This window comes from Microcebus murinus, chromosome 4 (genome assembly GCF_040939455.1).
Source record: "Microcebus murinus isolate Inina chromosome 4, M.murinus_Inina_mat1.0, whole genome shotgun sequence".
NCBI lineage: Eukaryota > Metazoa > Chordata > Mammalia > Primates > Cheirogaleidae > Microcebus > Microcebus murinus.
In genome coordinates this window covers 8407789-8425298 of record NC_134107.1, presented here as the reverse complement: position 1 = coordinate 8425298, position 17510 = coordinate 8407789, and the positions used below count along the sequence as shown (strand labels likewise).

At 43.4% G+C, this 17510-nt stretch overlaps 2 protein-coding genes across 7 annotated transcripts in view; both read left to right on the top strand.

The window, feature by feature from the left end:
• KMT5B (lysine methyltransferase 5B) overlaps positions 1–12463 on the top strand; it is a 53517-nt gene extending 41054 nt beyond the window's left edge. For 5 of the 6 annotated variants that reach the window (XM_012757616.3, XM_012757614.3, XM_020286461.2 and 2 more), the window contains 2 exons: positions 2740–2936; positions 10042–12463. In XM_012757616.3, coding sequence (XP_012613070.1) covers positions 2740–2936; positions 10042–11519 — 1675 coding nt within the window. In that variant the 3' untranslated portion in view covers positions 11520–12463. Of the gene's footprint in view, positions 1–2739; positions 2937–3970; positions 4206–10041 lie in introns of those variants that run through there. The other variant, XM_012757621.3, reaches the window with a different exon arrangement.
• Positions 4503–17510, top strand: part of ACY3 (aminoacylase 3) — a 189597-nt gene continuing 176589 nt past the window's right edge. Inside the window, exon 1 of the mRNA XM_076001693.1 lies at positions 4503–4506. The gene's annotated coding sequence lies outside the window, so the exon portion shown is untranslated. The remainder of the gene's footprint in view (positions 4507–17510) is intronic.

Here is a 17510-nt window from a genome sequence, read left to right as displayed (position 1 = left end):
AGGTAATAGCCCACACACAACACAAGCACACACACAGTGCCAGAATGGGGTTGGCCCCTGCTCAAAATGACAAGTGAAGTTCACTCGTGCACTGATAGTCATGTAAAAACCCTGAAGTTGTCTTGCATATTATCTAGTTATGTCTTCTGGAATTTTTGTTTCAATGCACATACTCTTCTCTTCTCTTCTCTTCTCTTCTCTTCTCTTCTCTTCTCTTCTCTTCTCTTCTCTTCTCTTCTCTTCTCTTCTCTTCTCTTCTCTTTTTTTTTTTTTTTTTTTTTTTTTTTGAGACAGAGTCTCACTTTGTTGCCCAGGCTAGAGTGAGTGCCATGGCATCAGCCTAGCTCACAGCAACCTCAAATTCCTCCTGGGCACAGGCGATCCTGCTGTCTCAGCCTCCCAAGTAACTGGGACTACAGGCATGCGCCACCATGCCCGGCTAATTTTTTTTTTGTATATATATTTTTAGTTGTCCAATTAATTTCTTTCTATTTTTAGTAGAGACAGGGTCTTGCTCAGGCTGGTTTTGAACTCCTGACCTCGAGCAATCCACCCGCCTCGGCCTCCCAGAGTGCTAGGATTACAGGCGTGAGCCACCGCACCCGGCCCAATGCACATACTCTTCACAATTCCTGTCTTCTATCCCTTGCTGCCACTAGTAAGGAACCTCTTTTTATGGCCCATCAGTATTTTGGAATCCTTACAGAAAACCCCAAAACCCCCTTTGGCAGGATTATCAGCTCGTGTTGCTCATTGTAGTGACTTCTGCACACAAGAGTTCCATGGAAGGAGCTGCTTAAGCTCGTGCAGATGAGTGCTGCAGGAAGACTTCCCTTGCAAGGTGGCACAGAGTACACAGGCAGCACAGAAAAGGAAACCTGTATTTGTTGAGCCCTTTTTGTACACCTTCCACCATGCTGGGCACTGTACTCACCCTGATCCTTTCAGTCCTCACAGATGTCCTGTGTGAGAGAACTAGAATGTGTGCACGTTGCAAGTACACAGACTTCAGTATCTGGACCCCAGTCAGCCTAACTTCAGAGTTCTTATTCTTTCATGTCATAATTGCTTTTGCAGTTAGTTATGAGCAAAGTTATTAGTGCTCTTCTGCCTCTTAAAACACCCAACCCACAGAACAGCCATGTCAAGTGGGCGGACATGCGAGTCACCATTTGCCTCCTTTCTGGATAGTCAGGGATCTCCAGCTATGTGGTGAGGCAAGATGGTGTCATTGAGTCATGGTGCTACCTTAGCTGTTTCTCTCCCAGCATTGGGTGGGCTCCTTGCCATAAAGGGATAGCAGGAAATCTATTCCTAATGCTACTGAATTTTTGCCTTTTTAGTCTATGAAGTAGTTTAATTATAGTTCAATAATGCTTTAAACTCATTGTATAGAGAAAGCATAGTGTTACGGTTAAGTGCTTGGCCTCTGGAATCAGACTGCCTGAGTTGGAATCCTGCAACTCTGCATTTTATTAACTATATGGTGTTGGGCAAGTTATTAGCTTCTTTGTGCCTTAATTTCACCAGCTGTAAAACGGGGATAACATTCCATAAGGTTGATATGGGATTAAATTTATTTCACATAAAGCATATAAAACAGCACACAGTTAAAACATAAATGTTAGCTATAGAATTATTTTGTGGTTTCTGGTTATTTTCCCATTAGAATATAAGCTTAATGCTCCGAGTGTGCCTGTAATCCTAGCACTCTGGGAGGCCGAGGCAGGCAGATTGCTCGAGGTCAGGAGTTCAAAACCAGCCTAAGCAAGAGCAAGACCCCGTCTCTACTATAAATAGGAAGAAATTAATTGGCCAGCTAATATATATAGAAAAAATTAGCCGGGCATGGTGGCGCATGCCTGTAGTCCCAGCTACTCGGGAGGCTGAGGCAGGAGGATCACTTGAGCCCAGGGGTTTGAGGTTGCTGTGAGCTAGGCTGATGCCACAGCTCTCACTCTAGCCTGGACAACAAAGCGAGACTCTGTCTCAAAAAAAAAAAAAAAGAAAGAAAGAACCTCTTATTAGTATCCTCATTTACTTAAGAATTATTTATATAAATAAAACAGGGTAAAAATCATTCAGTTGTGAAAATCAAGTCTTTTAAATGTCATTAGGAACACTTTGTTAATTTAATTATTATCATTCATGTTATTGCAGAAACTTTAGAAGAATTATTTAACAGGTTTTATTGCCCTAGAAAACAGATTTTCACTAATAATAGCATCAGCTTTTTACAAAGAATTTCAATTAGAATTTATATCTAACATTAAGTTCTTAGTTTATGGAAATTGTTTGAATTTTTAAAACTAGTGTTAAATAGTGCAAATGTGGGTTTTTTTAAGCTATGATTTAGACCTAACTATTGTGCCAAGCTTTTTTTTTTTTTTTTTTTTTTCCTTTCCTTGCTCTGTTGCCTGGACTAGAGTACAGTGGTGTCATCATAGCACACTGCATCCTCAAACTCCTGGGCTCAAGCAATCCTCCTGCCTCAGCCTCCCGAAGTGCTAGGATTATAGGCTTGAGCCACCACTCCTGGCCAAGTATAGAGTTTTTAAAGTTACTTTTATTACATACATTTTTAATTTCCTTTTAGTGATCTAGACTTGGAAGGTTGTCAGTGGTGTTTTAGGTCTCTTTAGTTTACATCTGTGGAGCTGATGTGGCCGAGCACCCTCAGCAGTTAGGCTTATTGTAAGTATGCTCTGTTTGTTTAACCTATGCTATTTTCTCTTTCAGACGGGGAACTGGTGCTTTTAAATCCAGAGTGGGACTGCCTGCGCCTGCTCCTGTTATCAATAGCAAATATGGACTCAGAGAAACAGATAAACGTTTAAATAGGCTTAAAAAGTTAGGTGACAGCAGCAAAAATTCAGACAGTCAATCTGTCAGCTCTAACACTGATGCAGATACAACTCAGGAAAAAAACAATGCAAGTAAGTAAGGGAGATTTGATAAGCATATCTTTAAGTATTTTCACACAATTTGCTTTCTAAAGTGTGCTTCAGTAGTTTTAAACTTTTAAATATTGAGAGAAACTGGGACCCGTGAGCGTTGGCAGCACTGCAAGGTTCTTGTTATGATTTGAGTACTAAGGCACACTCTGTATCCCACCTTCAAATTCAATATCGTACTATAGACTGTTTTTATTGAATGCTTGGTAACTGGATATTGAGTCTTCATATGTTCCAGGGTCATCATATGTTTGAGAAAATCTTTTTCGAGGTGTGGCACTTTAATGATATTGTTAGGCCCTACAAGAAGACAAAGGACTGTGTAGAGTCATATAGGCTTATACATGTTCCAGTGTCGAGCCAGCCTGTTTGGAAAAGATGATGGACTTAGGGAATTCATAGCATCTGGCCTCAAGGCTTCCACCTTTCTACACTTGGTTATCTTTTGAAAAATGAACTAACCCAATTCACCAAACCACCAGTTACCAGACTCAGAATTGTGAAAGAGCATTTTGAATGTTGCTATATTATGACATGTTGTATATTAGCTACTACCAAAAGTAGGAAGAGAGATGAAAAGGAGAAAAAACCAAGCTTGGAGATACCAGTTGTTTGTGGGGGCAAGATCTAATGGAAACTGGAAAAAGAGAATGAAGAATAAACAAAGAGAAAATAAAGACACGAAAATCTAAATGGGCAAAGGAAAACATCATATTTGGGGAGCTTTCAAGTACTGGAACCATTCTAATTGCTACTGTTTTTCTGGGAAACAGCAGTTTTCTGTAGTTGCCACTAAAGCAGTAGAATCTTCAGTCTGACTTGTCTCTGAGAGAGGCAGAAGTTGTAAAGTCTCACTTGGTGATTCCCACAGTATGCCTGTGTTGGCACTTTAAACGTCTAGTAAGACTTCTTAGCACTTAGGAAGCCAGAGCCCTCTGAGATACTGATTATTTTAGGCTCTTCTCCCTACTTTCAGATGTTCTCAGCCCAACACTGGGTGCTCCCTTCCCCTACAGAAAATCCTGAAGAAAAGGGACGATGTCTCCCATGATGGTGAATGTCACTGCCGTGAATTCCTGAATCTACCTGCTGCTGGGAGTCAGAGGCCAGGTGTAACCTCTATAGTGGAGAAGCAATATTCTAATCCTATTCCAGTCTTTTTAGTTTATGTTCAAAGTGAACAAAAAAAGAAGAGTTAGTTGATCATTCACTGTTGACTGTTGATTCTAATAATAAATGCAGTGTAATGAACATTTGTTTTCTGAGTCTGGTTCCTTGGTGAAACTGGAGACTTGTGAAGCCCATTTTATAAATGCATACATGAAAACACTTAAAAGCCAGGCATGATGGTACACACCTGTAATGCAGCTACTTGGGAGGCTGAGGCAGGAGGATCACCTGAGCCTAAGAATTCAGTACTAGCTTGGGCAATATGGTGAGACCTCATCTCTTTTTAAAAAAACTACACACACAAACTTAGGTTCATGTTGCCATCTGTACATGGAAGTGACCACAAAGCTGCCCACGTTGAATAGCTCTGATGTACATGGGGGTGTTTTGTACTTTTGTGCATTGACTTTATTACTAGTGTGTAGATACTGAACTTAGTACACTGCTCAGTTTAAAAGATCAAAATCCAAATAATGTTTGGAAGGTGTTGCATCTAATATGTAGCCATTTATTTATTAATATTAAACCAAATAATATTGGGAAATATTTATTAATAAACCAAATAGTTATTAAAAGCCTGCTAGTTCTTGAAGAGAAACAAAGATGTTTGAGACTCAGGCTCCTCCCTCAGGGAGTTCGTGCCTTAGATCCAGCGTAGAATGAGCGCACAAGTAACTACGCAGAGCGGACTAGAAATGCCATTTTCTCAAGTTTAGAGGGACTGGATAATCCCTTTGGGCTGTAGTTCTCAGCATTACAGCATAGAAATACAGCCCTTTGCAGTGAATGTTTATATTGGGGTGCTTGCTTTATTCAAATTACCTCTGCAGCATGATTGGAGTAATCTGAGGGCTGGTGTAAGTAACCTTGAGGTTATGGGCAGAGTAAGTAGAGATGGCTCAGTGCTCTGATGCCCGAGGCTCACTCACCTCTAAGACCCATTGTATGTTGATTCATGTTCACATGAGGATTTTCTCAAGTTTTTGTATTCTCTTAAGCTTTATTTCTTTTGGTGTTTGTGTCTCAAGCATACACTTCTACCTCTGAAAGAAAGGCTTTTGGAAACTGCAGCTGGTAGCAAAGCCAGAGTTGGCAGAGCTGCTCTGACATTGTCCGAGGGTGCATGTTGTGTATATAGGTGCTGAGCGCTTTTAATTTGTGTGGTTGCTCATCTTTATCCTGCAGTTCACTTACAATTTAGCAGCTGATAGAGGAATGGCTTTCTTTGAACAGCATGTATAAATAAATATTTCTGCCTAGTTAGAAGAAAACAATATTTCTTCCTTCCATGCATGTGCTTTTTTGGAAGGTGTCTTGAGAACTATAGCTTGTTTGCTTCAGCATCCAGGAGTGGAGACAGTAAGGAATCCATTTTCACAAATGCAGTCCACAGGTCTGCATTATAATGTAATTATTGGAGTATTCTAGCTTTTCAGGCCTATTATGCCTTGCTGGCTTGGCTGCCCCCTCTGTTAGTGCTGTGATACAGGATGTGAGCCCAGAGGCTCTTGAGCAGCGTGGGAAGATGTAAACACAGTCCCTGCAGGTACCACAAGTCGGGACAAGCCCCAGAAGACTCAGCCAATAGGAGAAGTTCATCTTAATTAAGGAGCATCTGTCCTAGACATAAGAGGCAGGGGCATCACTTCTCACTGTCTCACCCGTCACTGACATCACTAATTAATCAGAACACTTTTCTACTAAGTCTACAGGCTGCTTCAAAGTTCTTTCCAGCGCCCTGTTCCAGATAGCCAGACTGTGTGGATCACATTAGATGAAAGCTACTTGTGCCTAGTAAACTCCTTGAGACTGAGGTCTATAAAGTCCCATCAAGGGTTTTCTGGATTCTCAAGTTGTAGAGATGCTGACCTGCACGTGGCCCATATGTTACCTTGGTTCATGTTGATAGTGTGCATTTCTCGTGCGATCTGAGCACTCAGGAAGGCTTTGGTGTCATTTTGCAGCACTTATCTCTGCTTGTAAGTCTTGATGCCACACTGCCATATGATTTTGAGGGTGCCCTGGAATGACCATGTTAGCCATGCATGCAGTGGGTCCTTTACCTATGAGTTATGACACCATAGTAATTCAGTGGTGTACTTTCTAAGCAGCATACCAGTGATTTAAAAACTAGGGATCTTGATTTGAGCCACAGGCCTAAGTTCAGGTCCCATCCCTGCCACATACCAGTTGGGTAATAGTCCCTGTGAGCTTGGTTTTCACAAGGGTTTCATAGCACTTCAAGGGTGTTCGTTAGGATTGACGTCACACTAATTTGGCCATTTTGCACAGCACCTAGTATATATAGTAATTGCTAAGAAGGATGTGAATCCCCATCTAAAATTACCATCCAGGTTTATGCATTTGGGATTTGTCCCAGCCACTGGGAGAAGATAATCACATAAGGTATATTAGTGCTGACGAGGGTAAGCACAGGTGTATCTTGTCTCCACTTGTGCATAGTTCTTAGTATCTTCATAGACTTTTAAAAAACGTATCACTTTTGGTTTGTCATTGTGGCCACAGTTTTCCTCCTCACTGTCTGAAATTCTCAGCTTCCCCCCAAGGACAGCATAGCACCTTCTTTGGACAGTGAGGGACTCTTGGCACTCTACTGGACTCTCATCTTAGTCCCATTGCTCACATTCTCTTGCCTGGTTTATCTGTGTCTTTTTTGGCCTTTGACTTGATGAGCATACCTTTTGACTGTGCTTTTGATGAGGTAATGCTTTTCAAACAATAGGAGAATACAGTGATAAATACACAACCATACAAGTGAAATCGCTATTAAAGTAATACACAGCATCAAATGCAGTCCATTGTGTGCTAAGTTTAGACACAAACACGTAAAAGAGCTTTGGTATACTACTACCAACAGTGAATCTTTTGGAAGGAGGAATGGGATGGAGAGAGCCTGGATTTAGAATCACCACAAAACGGGATTTCATCTAATGGATAAAAATAAGAAGTGCCAAGTAAGGAGAGTCTTGGGTACTGTGAGAATACATAGGGAGGACACCCTGTCTTACAGAAAAAGCCACAAAAGGCCCCCTGAAAAGTGTGGCCGAAGCCGAGTCTTAAAAGGGAACTTAGAAGTTGCCCAAGTGAGGCATATCCAGAGCAGAGGGACTTTTGTACAATGATAATGGTCAACTGGAGAGCTTGAATAAAAGTTGCCTGGTAGGGTGGGAAGGAGAGATTTGACCAGAGTTTTAAATTTTGGACTGTATTCTTAGGGCATTAGGGTAATACTGACAGGTTTAAAGCGAAGAAGTGACATGATATACTGGGAAAATCCTCCTGGCTACATGGTGTATAACAGATTGTTGGGAAAGAGCAAGCAGACAGTTCAGGCAGGAGACCGCAGCCTTTGGGACAGGGAAGAGATGGGTTGCAGTGATGACATTGCAGGGGTGGACTCCATAGGATGTGCTGATTGGATGAGGCAGTTAGGGAAAGTGAGAATGAAGGATGACCTCTAGTTTTCTGGCCAGGCCGCTAGGCAGATGGTGGTTGTACTGCCTAAGATGGTGAACTTGGAAGGGGAAGCTGTCCGGGGACTTGATGGTGAGCTCAGTCTAGGCATGTTGACTGTGAGGGGCTTAGAGACAGCCTCAGTCAGCATTTGGTGATCTGGGTCTATAATTTAGGAGAGAGGCTAGAGAAAGGAGTTAGGGAATTGTCAGCATATAAGTGGTAATTGGCTGTGGGTGCTTATCAGCTGGGTGGTGGGGCCTGAGGAATGGTAGTCTAAGGGCAGGTGGAGGAGGAGTGCTAGGGATGGGGGGAGGAGCCCCAGGGCGTGTGTTCATTGACAGCCTAAGGAAGAGAGGACTTCTCAAGAAAAAACGGTTATCAGTGGCACGTTCAGAGGTTGTGAAGGGTTGAGAAGTGTTCATTGGATTTAGGTCGTCAGATTGGCAGATGCTGTCTTGTTGGAAGGGCAGGCTAGATCCAGGTTACGGGGGATTGTGGTGGAGAATATGATAGGTGATCACTGAGCAGGGGTGATTGCAGGTATGTATTAAGAATGGTATGGAAAGAGGAAGAATAAGATTGAGAACCACTAAGCTTGCTCATACATCAGTCCTTGAAGAAGCACAGGGTGAGCAAAGACTCCTCATGGCCACACCTGGGAAAGCCAAACAAATGGCAGCCAGACAACTGCAGATGCATCCTAGGTTTTGCCTGGAATCAAGCAAAACACTAGTGTCTGTTTATATTAACAGTGTATCGACTCAGTCCACTTTATAGGCAAGCCATGGAAGCATAAAGAAGTCCTTTAACAAAAAAAGTTCCCCTAAACATCTTTATTTTTAAAAACATTTTCTACCAAGTAGTTCTGTTTAATTCCAGTTCATAATAAATCACTCATTCTCAAACTGGATAGTATTCAAACTTCACTACTCCTATAAAATAAGTTGCCCCCTTGTTAGCAGCCCACATGTGTAAGTATGCTCTTGGTTCAGTCATTGGAGCTCTTCGCTATGAATTCTGGTAGTTTAAGTACCCTGACGCCATTTATGATCCAACCTCTGAGTACAGAGCCTTCTATTCTTGGTGGTTTGATGTTTTTGGAATGCTTGTTATGCATTCTTACTCCTCTCTCAATAAAAACTAATGATAACTTACTTGCTTAGCCAGGCAGAAGGAATGGCAGTTGCCCTGGCAACCCTCAGGCATGTTGGAAGCGGCAGAAACTTTGTCCACAGGATCCTGATCCTCGCTCTGGGCCAGCAGTGTGCTGGGCTTACCCAAATTTCTTATTCTTCCTGTTCTCTGGTGAGAGGTGGTAAAAATTAATGCGGTCATTTCGGCTTCCCTAGTGAAGGGAACATCTTTAAAGGATGTTTTGATCAGGAAGAGGTTTCTTGAAGTGGGGGATGCGGGAACTAAGTAATTGAGGAATTGACTTCCATAAAATTATAAATAATAGTCCAGAATGTAATGGTAGAGGAAAAAGTAGCAGAAAGTCACTGGCAAGGCCAGAGACTCACTGCGGTAGCAGCTTACGCTTGAGTCGCACTTGAAGCCTTTGAGAAGCCATTCAGCTGTCCCGTTAGTTCTCAGGTCATTGTTACCACTAGGATCATTGCAGCCCTTCTGTATCCTTGTCCTGGAGGAAAGAAGTAGTGTGCCCTTTGTCCCGATGCGTGTCATTCCAGCAGCGTGCTGCTGCTCTCTTCCAGTTAGGCTTTCAGCATCAGGCAGTCACCGAAGGGATGGGCCCACGTCAGTTCTGCAGCTCATCTGACAGCTCAGCCGTCCTCTGGTCCTCACAGAGGTGACGGGAATGACTTATGATAATCAGCTCTCTTTGGTAGTGACAGTGTACTTTCTGGAGTAACAAAATATAGATCGTAGGATCTATTTTTCTTGTTTGAAACCATTGTAATAGAATTAGTCTCTTAGAGCCTATTAGTAAAATATTTCTGTTCTGTATTACTGGCCAGGTACTATACTTACTTTGGGTTAATGAGTAATAGGTTTTAGAAACATTTAAAATGACAATTTTAAGAAAAGTTTGTGAAAGAAAAGAAAACCATGATTTTTACTTAGCTTATCTTCAAATCTTCTATGTGGGAAAATACTAAATCAAGAGAAAAAGGCCTTCGTTCAGACCAGACCAGCATCATGACGGATTAAGGAGAAATTTAGAGTGAAATCTAGGTCCCTGCTGTGCTAAAAGCACCTAACTTATCTCAAAAATGAATTGATGCCCATAAATTAGAGAACTTCAAAGAAAAGCCGTATGGGAACGTGTGTGTGCTGGCGAAATCTGAGCTGGTATCTGTTTTCTATGTCTGTATAATCTAAACATACTAGCTAGTAGTCTGGCTTGGGGCATTGTTTTCTTGAACTCTGCTGTGTTGCTAAGGCTATTTTTCACCCTTTTTTTTTTTTTTAAACCTTACAGCTTCTAACCGAAAATCTTCCGTTGGTGTGAAAAAGAACAGCAAGAGCAGAACGTTAACAAGGCAGTCTGTGTCGAGAATTCCCACCTCTTCCAGCTCTACCTCATCCAAGCTAACTCATATAAATAATTCCAGGGTACCAAAGAAACTGAAAAAGCCTGCAAAGCCTTTACTCTCAAAGATAAAATTAAGAAATCATTGTAAGCGGCTGGAGCAAAAGAATGCTTCAAGAAAACTCGAAATGGGAAATTTAGTACTTAAAGAGCCTAAAGTAGTTCTGTATAAAAATTTGCCCATTAAAAAAGATAAGGAGCCAGAGGGACCAGCCCAAGCTGCGGTTGCTAGCGGGTGCTTGACCAGGCACGCAGCACGAGAACACAGACAGAATCCTGTACGAGGTGCTCATTCGCAGGGGGAGGGCTCGCCCTGCACCTACATAACCCGGCGGTCGGTGAGGACAAGAACGAGTCTGCAGGAGGCCTCTGACATCAAGCTTGAACCAAATACGTTGGATGGCTATAAAAACTGTGTGACGGAATCTTGCCCAGACAGCGGGGAGCAGCCAGCTCCCATGGTGCAGGAAGAAGAACCAGCTCATGAGACTGCACAAAAGGGAGAGACAAAGTGTCACAAAAGTGACACTGGCGTGTCCAAAAAGAAGTCACGACAAGGAAAACTTGTGAAACAATTTGCAAAAATAGAGGAATCCACTCCGCTGCACGATTCTCCGGGGGAAGACGATGCGGTGCCGGATCTGATGGGGCCCCATCCTGCCCAGGGCGAGCACAGTGGCACGACAGGAGCGCCTGTGAGCTACGCAGACTGTGCGCCTTCGTCCGTCGGCTGTGCGGTGGTTACATCAGATAGCTTCAAAATGAAAGACGGCTTTAGAACTGCAAAAAGTAAAAAGAAGAGGCGCATTACAAGGTATGATGCACAGCTGATCCTAGAAAATAACTCTGGGATTCCCAAATTGACTCTTCGGAGGCGTCACGACAGCAGCAGCAAGACAAATGACCAAGAGAGTGATGGAATGAATTCTTCAAAAATAAGCATCAAGTTAAGTAAAGACCATGAAAATGATAATAATCTCTACGTAGCAAAGCTTAATAATGGATTTAACTCAGGATCAGGCAGTAGTTCTACAAAATTAAAAATCCAGCTAAAACGGGATGAGGAAAGTAGGGGGTCTTATGCAGAGGGGCTTCATGAAAATGGGGTGTGCTGCAGTGACCCTCTTTCTCTCCTGGAGTCTGGAATGGAGGTGGATGAGTATAGTCAGTATGAGGAAGAAAGTACAGATGATTCCTCCTCTTCTGAGGGAGATGAAGAGGAAGATGACTATGATGATGACTTTGAAGATGATTTTATTCCTCTTCCTCCAGCTAAGCGATTGAGGCTAATAGTTGGAAAAGACTCTATAGATATTGACATTTCTTCAAGGAGAAGAGAAGATCAGTCTTTAAGGCTTAATGCATAAGCTCTTGGTCTTAATTTGACCTGGGATAACTACTTTAAAGAAATAAAAAATTCCAGTCAATTATTCCTCAACTGAAACATTTTAGTGGCAGCACTTCTATTGTCTCTTCACTTATCAGCATAATATTGTAGAAAATGTACAGCATACTGACTCTTCTTAAGTCTAATTTGTGCAAATTTTTATCGTACTTTTTAAATAGCCTTCTTACGTGCAATTCTGAGTTAGAGGTAAAGCCCTGTTGTAAAATAAAGGCTCAAGCAAAATTGTACAGTGATAGCAACTTTCCACACAGGACGTTGAAAACAATAATGTGGCTACACAATTTTTTTTTAACTTTAAGAGCATCAGTTGGCTCTTTAATATATGTCTAAACAATAATTTAAAACAAATCATAGTAGCAGCATATTAAGATTTTCTAGTATGCTAATATCACCAGCAACGATCTTTGGCTTTTTGATTTATTTGCTAGATGTTTCCCCTCCTTGGAGTTTGTCAATTTCACACTGTTTGCTGGCCCAGCTATACTGTTTGTGGCCTTTGTTAATATAGCAAACCATTGGTTGGGAGTCAAATTGGTTTCTTTAAAAAAAATACATTTACACACGTGACAGCTCACTTTCAGTACATTATATGTACAAAGGTAGCAGTATGCAGGGTGAGTTTGGATACAGCGTATTTATTGTCATGTAAATTAATGACCTTGTATTTAACTTTTCAATCCTTTTAGATAAAATTGTTCTTTGCAAGAATGATTGGTGCTTATTTTTTCAAAATTTGCTGTGAACAATGTGATGACAACAGGCAACGTTTATCTAATGAACTACAGCTATCTTAATTTGGGTCTTCAAGTTTTCTGTTGCACTTGTAAAATGCTACAAGGAATATTAAAAAAAATCTATTCACTTTAACTTATAATAGTTTATGAAATAAAAACATGAGTCACAGCTTTTGTTCTGTGGTAACCTATAAAAATGTTTGTCTTTGAAATTCAGTGTAAACAACTGAAAACAATGTATATGTTGTAAATATTTGTGTGTTGTGAGAAATTTTTGTCATAAGAAATTAAAAGAACTTACCAGGAAGGTTTTTAAGTTTAGAAATATTCATGCCAATAAAATAGGAAATTATAAATATATAGTTTTAAGCACTGCATCAGTGGGAGTTCTTGGCTTATGTTAGTTTATTATGAAAATATCAAAGATGTTTTGACTATATTTTCAGTTAAACAAAAAGAGTCAGATTTAATTTGTTTTTTGAAGCACTTTGAGAAGAGAAATTAATTTTAAGTAACTTAATGAGCAAATTTTTGATTACTACTTTATGTTCTATACCAGGCTCTTTTCATTTCTCTGGATTACTTTACAGATCACTGGGTAAAGGATTTGGGAATATAAATCTGTAACAGGTGTTTGACACCAGTGGGTCTCTATTTCTGGGAAATGTGTATGTGTACTTTCAGATACAGTGTTCCTAAGTAAAATCCATTTAGGGGATTTGTATAGTATCTATAGAAAAGTAGCCCAGGTCTTAAAATACTAAAAGGAATCTGCAGGTAATGAGAAGTCCAATGGAGAGAACCTCAACGCTCACTGTTAGTACTAATTGATTCCTACCAGTTTCCAGGTTTGAGGGACATTATTTAAATTAAGCTCCTTAAACCTCTTGCCCATAGGTTCCAAATAGAAATTAATAAGGTTCATTAAAAGTTTTTAAAGTTTAGGTTGTTTTCGCCTATGTTCTCTAAGGAATTACTTCCGTAGTCTTACATGGTCTCATCTTTGTTTGTTATGGTGCAGTCTAATTCCTCAGGTATTAATTTGGAAGCACATAGTAGACTTCCTTCCACCCACACCCCCTTCTTTTACATCTGGAGGTCGTCACCCCATGAGGTAGGGCAGCCCCCGGGTCTCAGGAGCACCTGTCCCCAGTCACCTGGAGCACTCGGCGGCCCACAGCCAGTCCTCCTGGGCTCCCTGGCGGAGGAGGAGCATGAGACCCTGTGTCTGGAGAGTGCTGGAGGGCAGTGGGGCGCCTCTTCTTTTCCCACCTTAGTTTGGGGTGTTTTGAAGAGTTTCAGAGACTAACACTTTATTTGAATACCAACAATAGCCATTACAGGAATTTCAATCTTAAGGAAAAAGTAAAATTTCCCACTTTTCTTCATTTTTAAGCTTAATTTTAGTAACTTATTTATGATATTTTAATTTTATTGTGGCCTCGTGTTTTGAGGCTGACCTTCCCATGGGTCTCAGAGCAGTGACATTTGGTAGCGAATCACTGCCTCTCAGGAGTTGGTATGCACAAGCACTCAGCAGCCACTGTTGATGCCTTCTAGGAAAACCTGATTTCCGTTTTTAAAGGTAGGGGCCTCCGAACTGTTGTAGATCTGCTGTAGAACTTCACTGTGCGGAATGGTGAAATCCACACACTGTTGGCCAGTTTGGAAGAGGTTGCATTCAATAAAACTTTTAGCTTGAGCTTATGCAATGATTCGTTAAGATTTTGGCATTGTAAGAATTAGGAAATGATCATAGAAATATATGTAAAGTATTCAATTTTCAATCATTTTTCAAATTACTGTTTTAAATTGTTTTGCTGAGTTGTGATACTTTTGAGATACAATGTATTCCTTGTACTGAAAGAATGAAAGGACTTTTTCAGCATTTGAGGTAAGTTCTTTAACGTTTCATTAAAAACATTTTTTACAAATATTTTGTACATGCACTTGCAGTATTGAGGTTAATCATTTTAATAAATTCGGAAATTAAAACAATTTGGCCGGTGTTCACTGTATCTGAAAAGGAAAAATCAAAAGTGGTGACTTCAAAATGCAAATTCAGAAAGTTTCTAAAGCTTTTCACTATATGTTCAGTTCTCTAGTCCCTGGTCATATCTTGTTTCTGGTGCCTCTCATTCTTCTCTCAGCAGGGAGACTACTTTTTAAGTTACATACTCTCCTAGCCCTTGAACTCAAGAAATACATGCCCTCAAATGGAACAAAATAACATTTGGGTGCTTTTACAATCCATTTGTTAATGGTTTCTAGCTACTGGTTCTTCCTCCCTCGCTGTATTGGGCAAAACTAGCATATCCAGAATTGGCATGGGTCCTCCTTTCTGCCATTTACTGTTGCAAAACCTAGCTGGAAGGAGGGAAATACGACTGGTGTAGGAATCGGGAAACTAATTTGCCCAGCTCTGCAACATCTGAGTAGCCCTGGGCAAGCTGCACAATCTCCAAGTCTTTTCTAGCACCTAGCACAATTCTCGGAAGTCAGTGTGGACACAGGGTCCTGTCGCCAGTTAAGTTTCAGGCTGAACTGCATCCACTTTTTTGTTTTGTTTTTTTGAGACAAGAGTTTCACTCTGGCCCAGGATAGAGTGGCATGATCGTAGCTTGCTGTAACCTCACACTACTGGGCTTGCTTAAGCTATTCTCCCAAGTAGCTAGGACTACAGGCATGTGCTACCATGACTGGCTAATTTTTCCATTTTTAGTAGAGACAGGGTCTCGCTCTTGCTCAGGCTGGTCTCAAACTCCTGACCTCAAGCAGTCCCCCTGCCTCGGCCTCCCAGAGTGCTAGGATTACAGGCGTGAGCCACCGCGCCCGGCCCTGCATCCACTCTTGAGGATAATCTGGGCGAATGGTACAGACCAGGCAAAGCATGGACTTTCCTAATCGATTGAAATATCTAACCAAACTTGGGTTCTGAGTATGGAAAAGGCTAAAACATGGCATGCCTGTTAAGTACTTAGGCATCTAATACAGCATTCGGGTTTTCTCTCTACTTTCCAATAGCTAATGGCAGCTGGCTTGCCTGGAGCCCTCGTATGACTTATTTCTCACATGCCACCTTTCTGTCCCTGACCTGTACACCATTGTGTGCTCGGCTGCAGAATCCAGTGGCACTTGGAACAAGGTGTGAACAAGCTGCCAGTCTTGGGGCCATTTTTACAGCCCCTTAGGGCAAGCGTGGCCCTCACACTCAAGAGAAGGTAAGAAGGTCTGCAGTTGTCTTCTCCCTGATGTCCTGGAGCACATGAGCATCGCTTATGTTTACTAGTGATGGAACCTGGAGGAAGAGTGAATTTCGATTCTTTGAAGGAGCACCAGGATCGGTGGGAAGGGCAGGGTGTGTGAATGGCCAGGACAGGGCAAGGAGTCTCCCAATGACGCTGCCTCCACCCCGCCTCCTCCGCCACTCACACTCCCAGGGCACTACACCTACAGATACTCACGGACACGGAAAGCCGCTAGTCCAGGGGACAGACAGACTGCACGCTCATGGCTTTTTTAATGTCCTGAAAAAGTCAAACCTGTTACCAGGTCCTATGTTCTCCTTGTCAGAGTTGTGAGTTTTTCTGGTGAGTAGACAGTGACTTTCATCTTTGAGGGGCAGCCACCCTGCGGAGTGCCCCACTGAGGGGAAGCAGGGCTTGGCCGGGCCGTGTGGCAGGAGCAAAGTACGCTTCTTCAGTGTTTGGGGGGCACCTATTATGTACTTGGTGTTGAGGGGGCAAGATTCGAGCCTTCAGCGTGGGGTGAAATTAAAGCCCTGCGAGAGGGTGTCTTGGTCCACTTTGTGCTGCTGTGACAACACCACAGACAACCATTCATAAACAATAGAAGTTTATTGCGAAGTGCGGCATCGAGGGCCCCTTCTGGTGAGGGCTTTGGCGGTGCATCACCCCACCATGGAAGGCTCCTCGGGGCGAGAAAGGGGCAGGGAGCCTGGCTTTTCTCAGGAGCCCCGCCATGAGAGCGTCAGTCCGCTCCTGAGGGCAGAGGCTCGTGACCTCCTCGGCCCACAAAGCTCCCGCCTCTCAAGACTGGTGCATTGAGGATTAAATTTCCAACATGGACCTTGGGGGCCAAACTCAGACCACAGCAGTGAGAGGACCTAGGGAGAGGGCTGACTGAGGACAGCCCCTGGGCCTGGCCTCGCTGAGGCGTGGAGGGCCACAGGGAATGCTGCTCCAAGGCCACTGGTCCTCTGTGACCTTGGAGAGCACAGCGTGGGGCAGCACTTGGAGGAGTGCGGCAGATGGCAGGCAGGAGAGGAGGGGCCCCACTAGTAAGAGACGAGCAAGTCTCACCTTTGAGATGGGAAGCTCCCGCCGGGGACTTGTGTTCCGAGAAGGGACACAGTGAAGTGAAGCAGTCATTCAGAGGGTGGGGGTGAGGGCGGTCTTCCGAGAACAGATCTGCCTGCCTTCCAAGAGGAGCAGAGGGTTGCGGGCTGTGGCGTGGGAGAGATGTGCAGCCCAGGCTGGGGAAGCACGCTGGCTGTAGAGACCTAGCAAGATTCACTCCAGAAATATGTATCTGCCCAGCACCTTACAGGTGCCATCCGTGTCCTGGACACCTGAGAGAGCCCAGGCTGGTGGCGGCACTTTCTTGCACGTGTGAGCCTCTCTGGCCGTGGCCTTTCGCCAGGCGGGGGCCACAGAAGACGGCGGGCTGGGGGCACCGTGTTTGGGGTGGCGGGAGAGCAGTTGGATGAAGGCGGTGCACGCACACAGGGAAGAGGAGGTGAGTCTGGGGCTGAGTGGGCCACCGGCCGGGTGAAGGTGGAGGCGTGGAGAGCCTGGAGACTGCAGGGCAAGGACAGCCAACCACTGAACAGAAGAACAAATGGGGGGACAGGCAGAGGGTGGGGGCAGAGGGGGCTCTCAGAGCATTGGAGGGGCTGCATTTTCTGGTGATGACAAGGTCCCAGATGGGGCCTGGGGGAGAATGTTCCTGGCAACCAGAAGTCACAGTTGTGACAGAGCAGGGCATTGGTCACGTGTGACGATGGCAGCTTCGCAGACGGCCTCCAGTGCACTTCCAGTGAGCGCAGGGGACTGGGGTCCAGAGCCCTGGGGGCCAAGTAAGCATGGCCCCGGGGTGCCACTCCCCAGACAGGCAGCCAGACAGGAACAGGGCATGGGGGACAAGCAGGGGAGATACCCTAGTTGAGGTGGGGGGCACCTTAGTAAATATGTTTT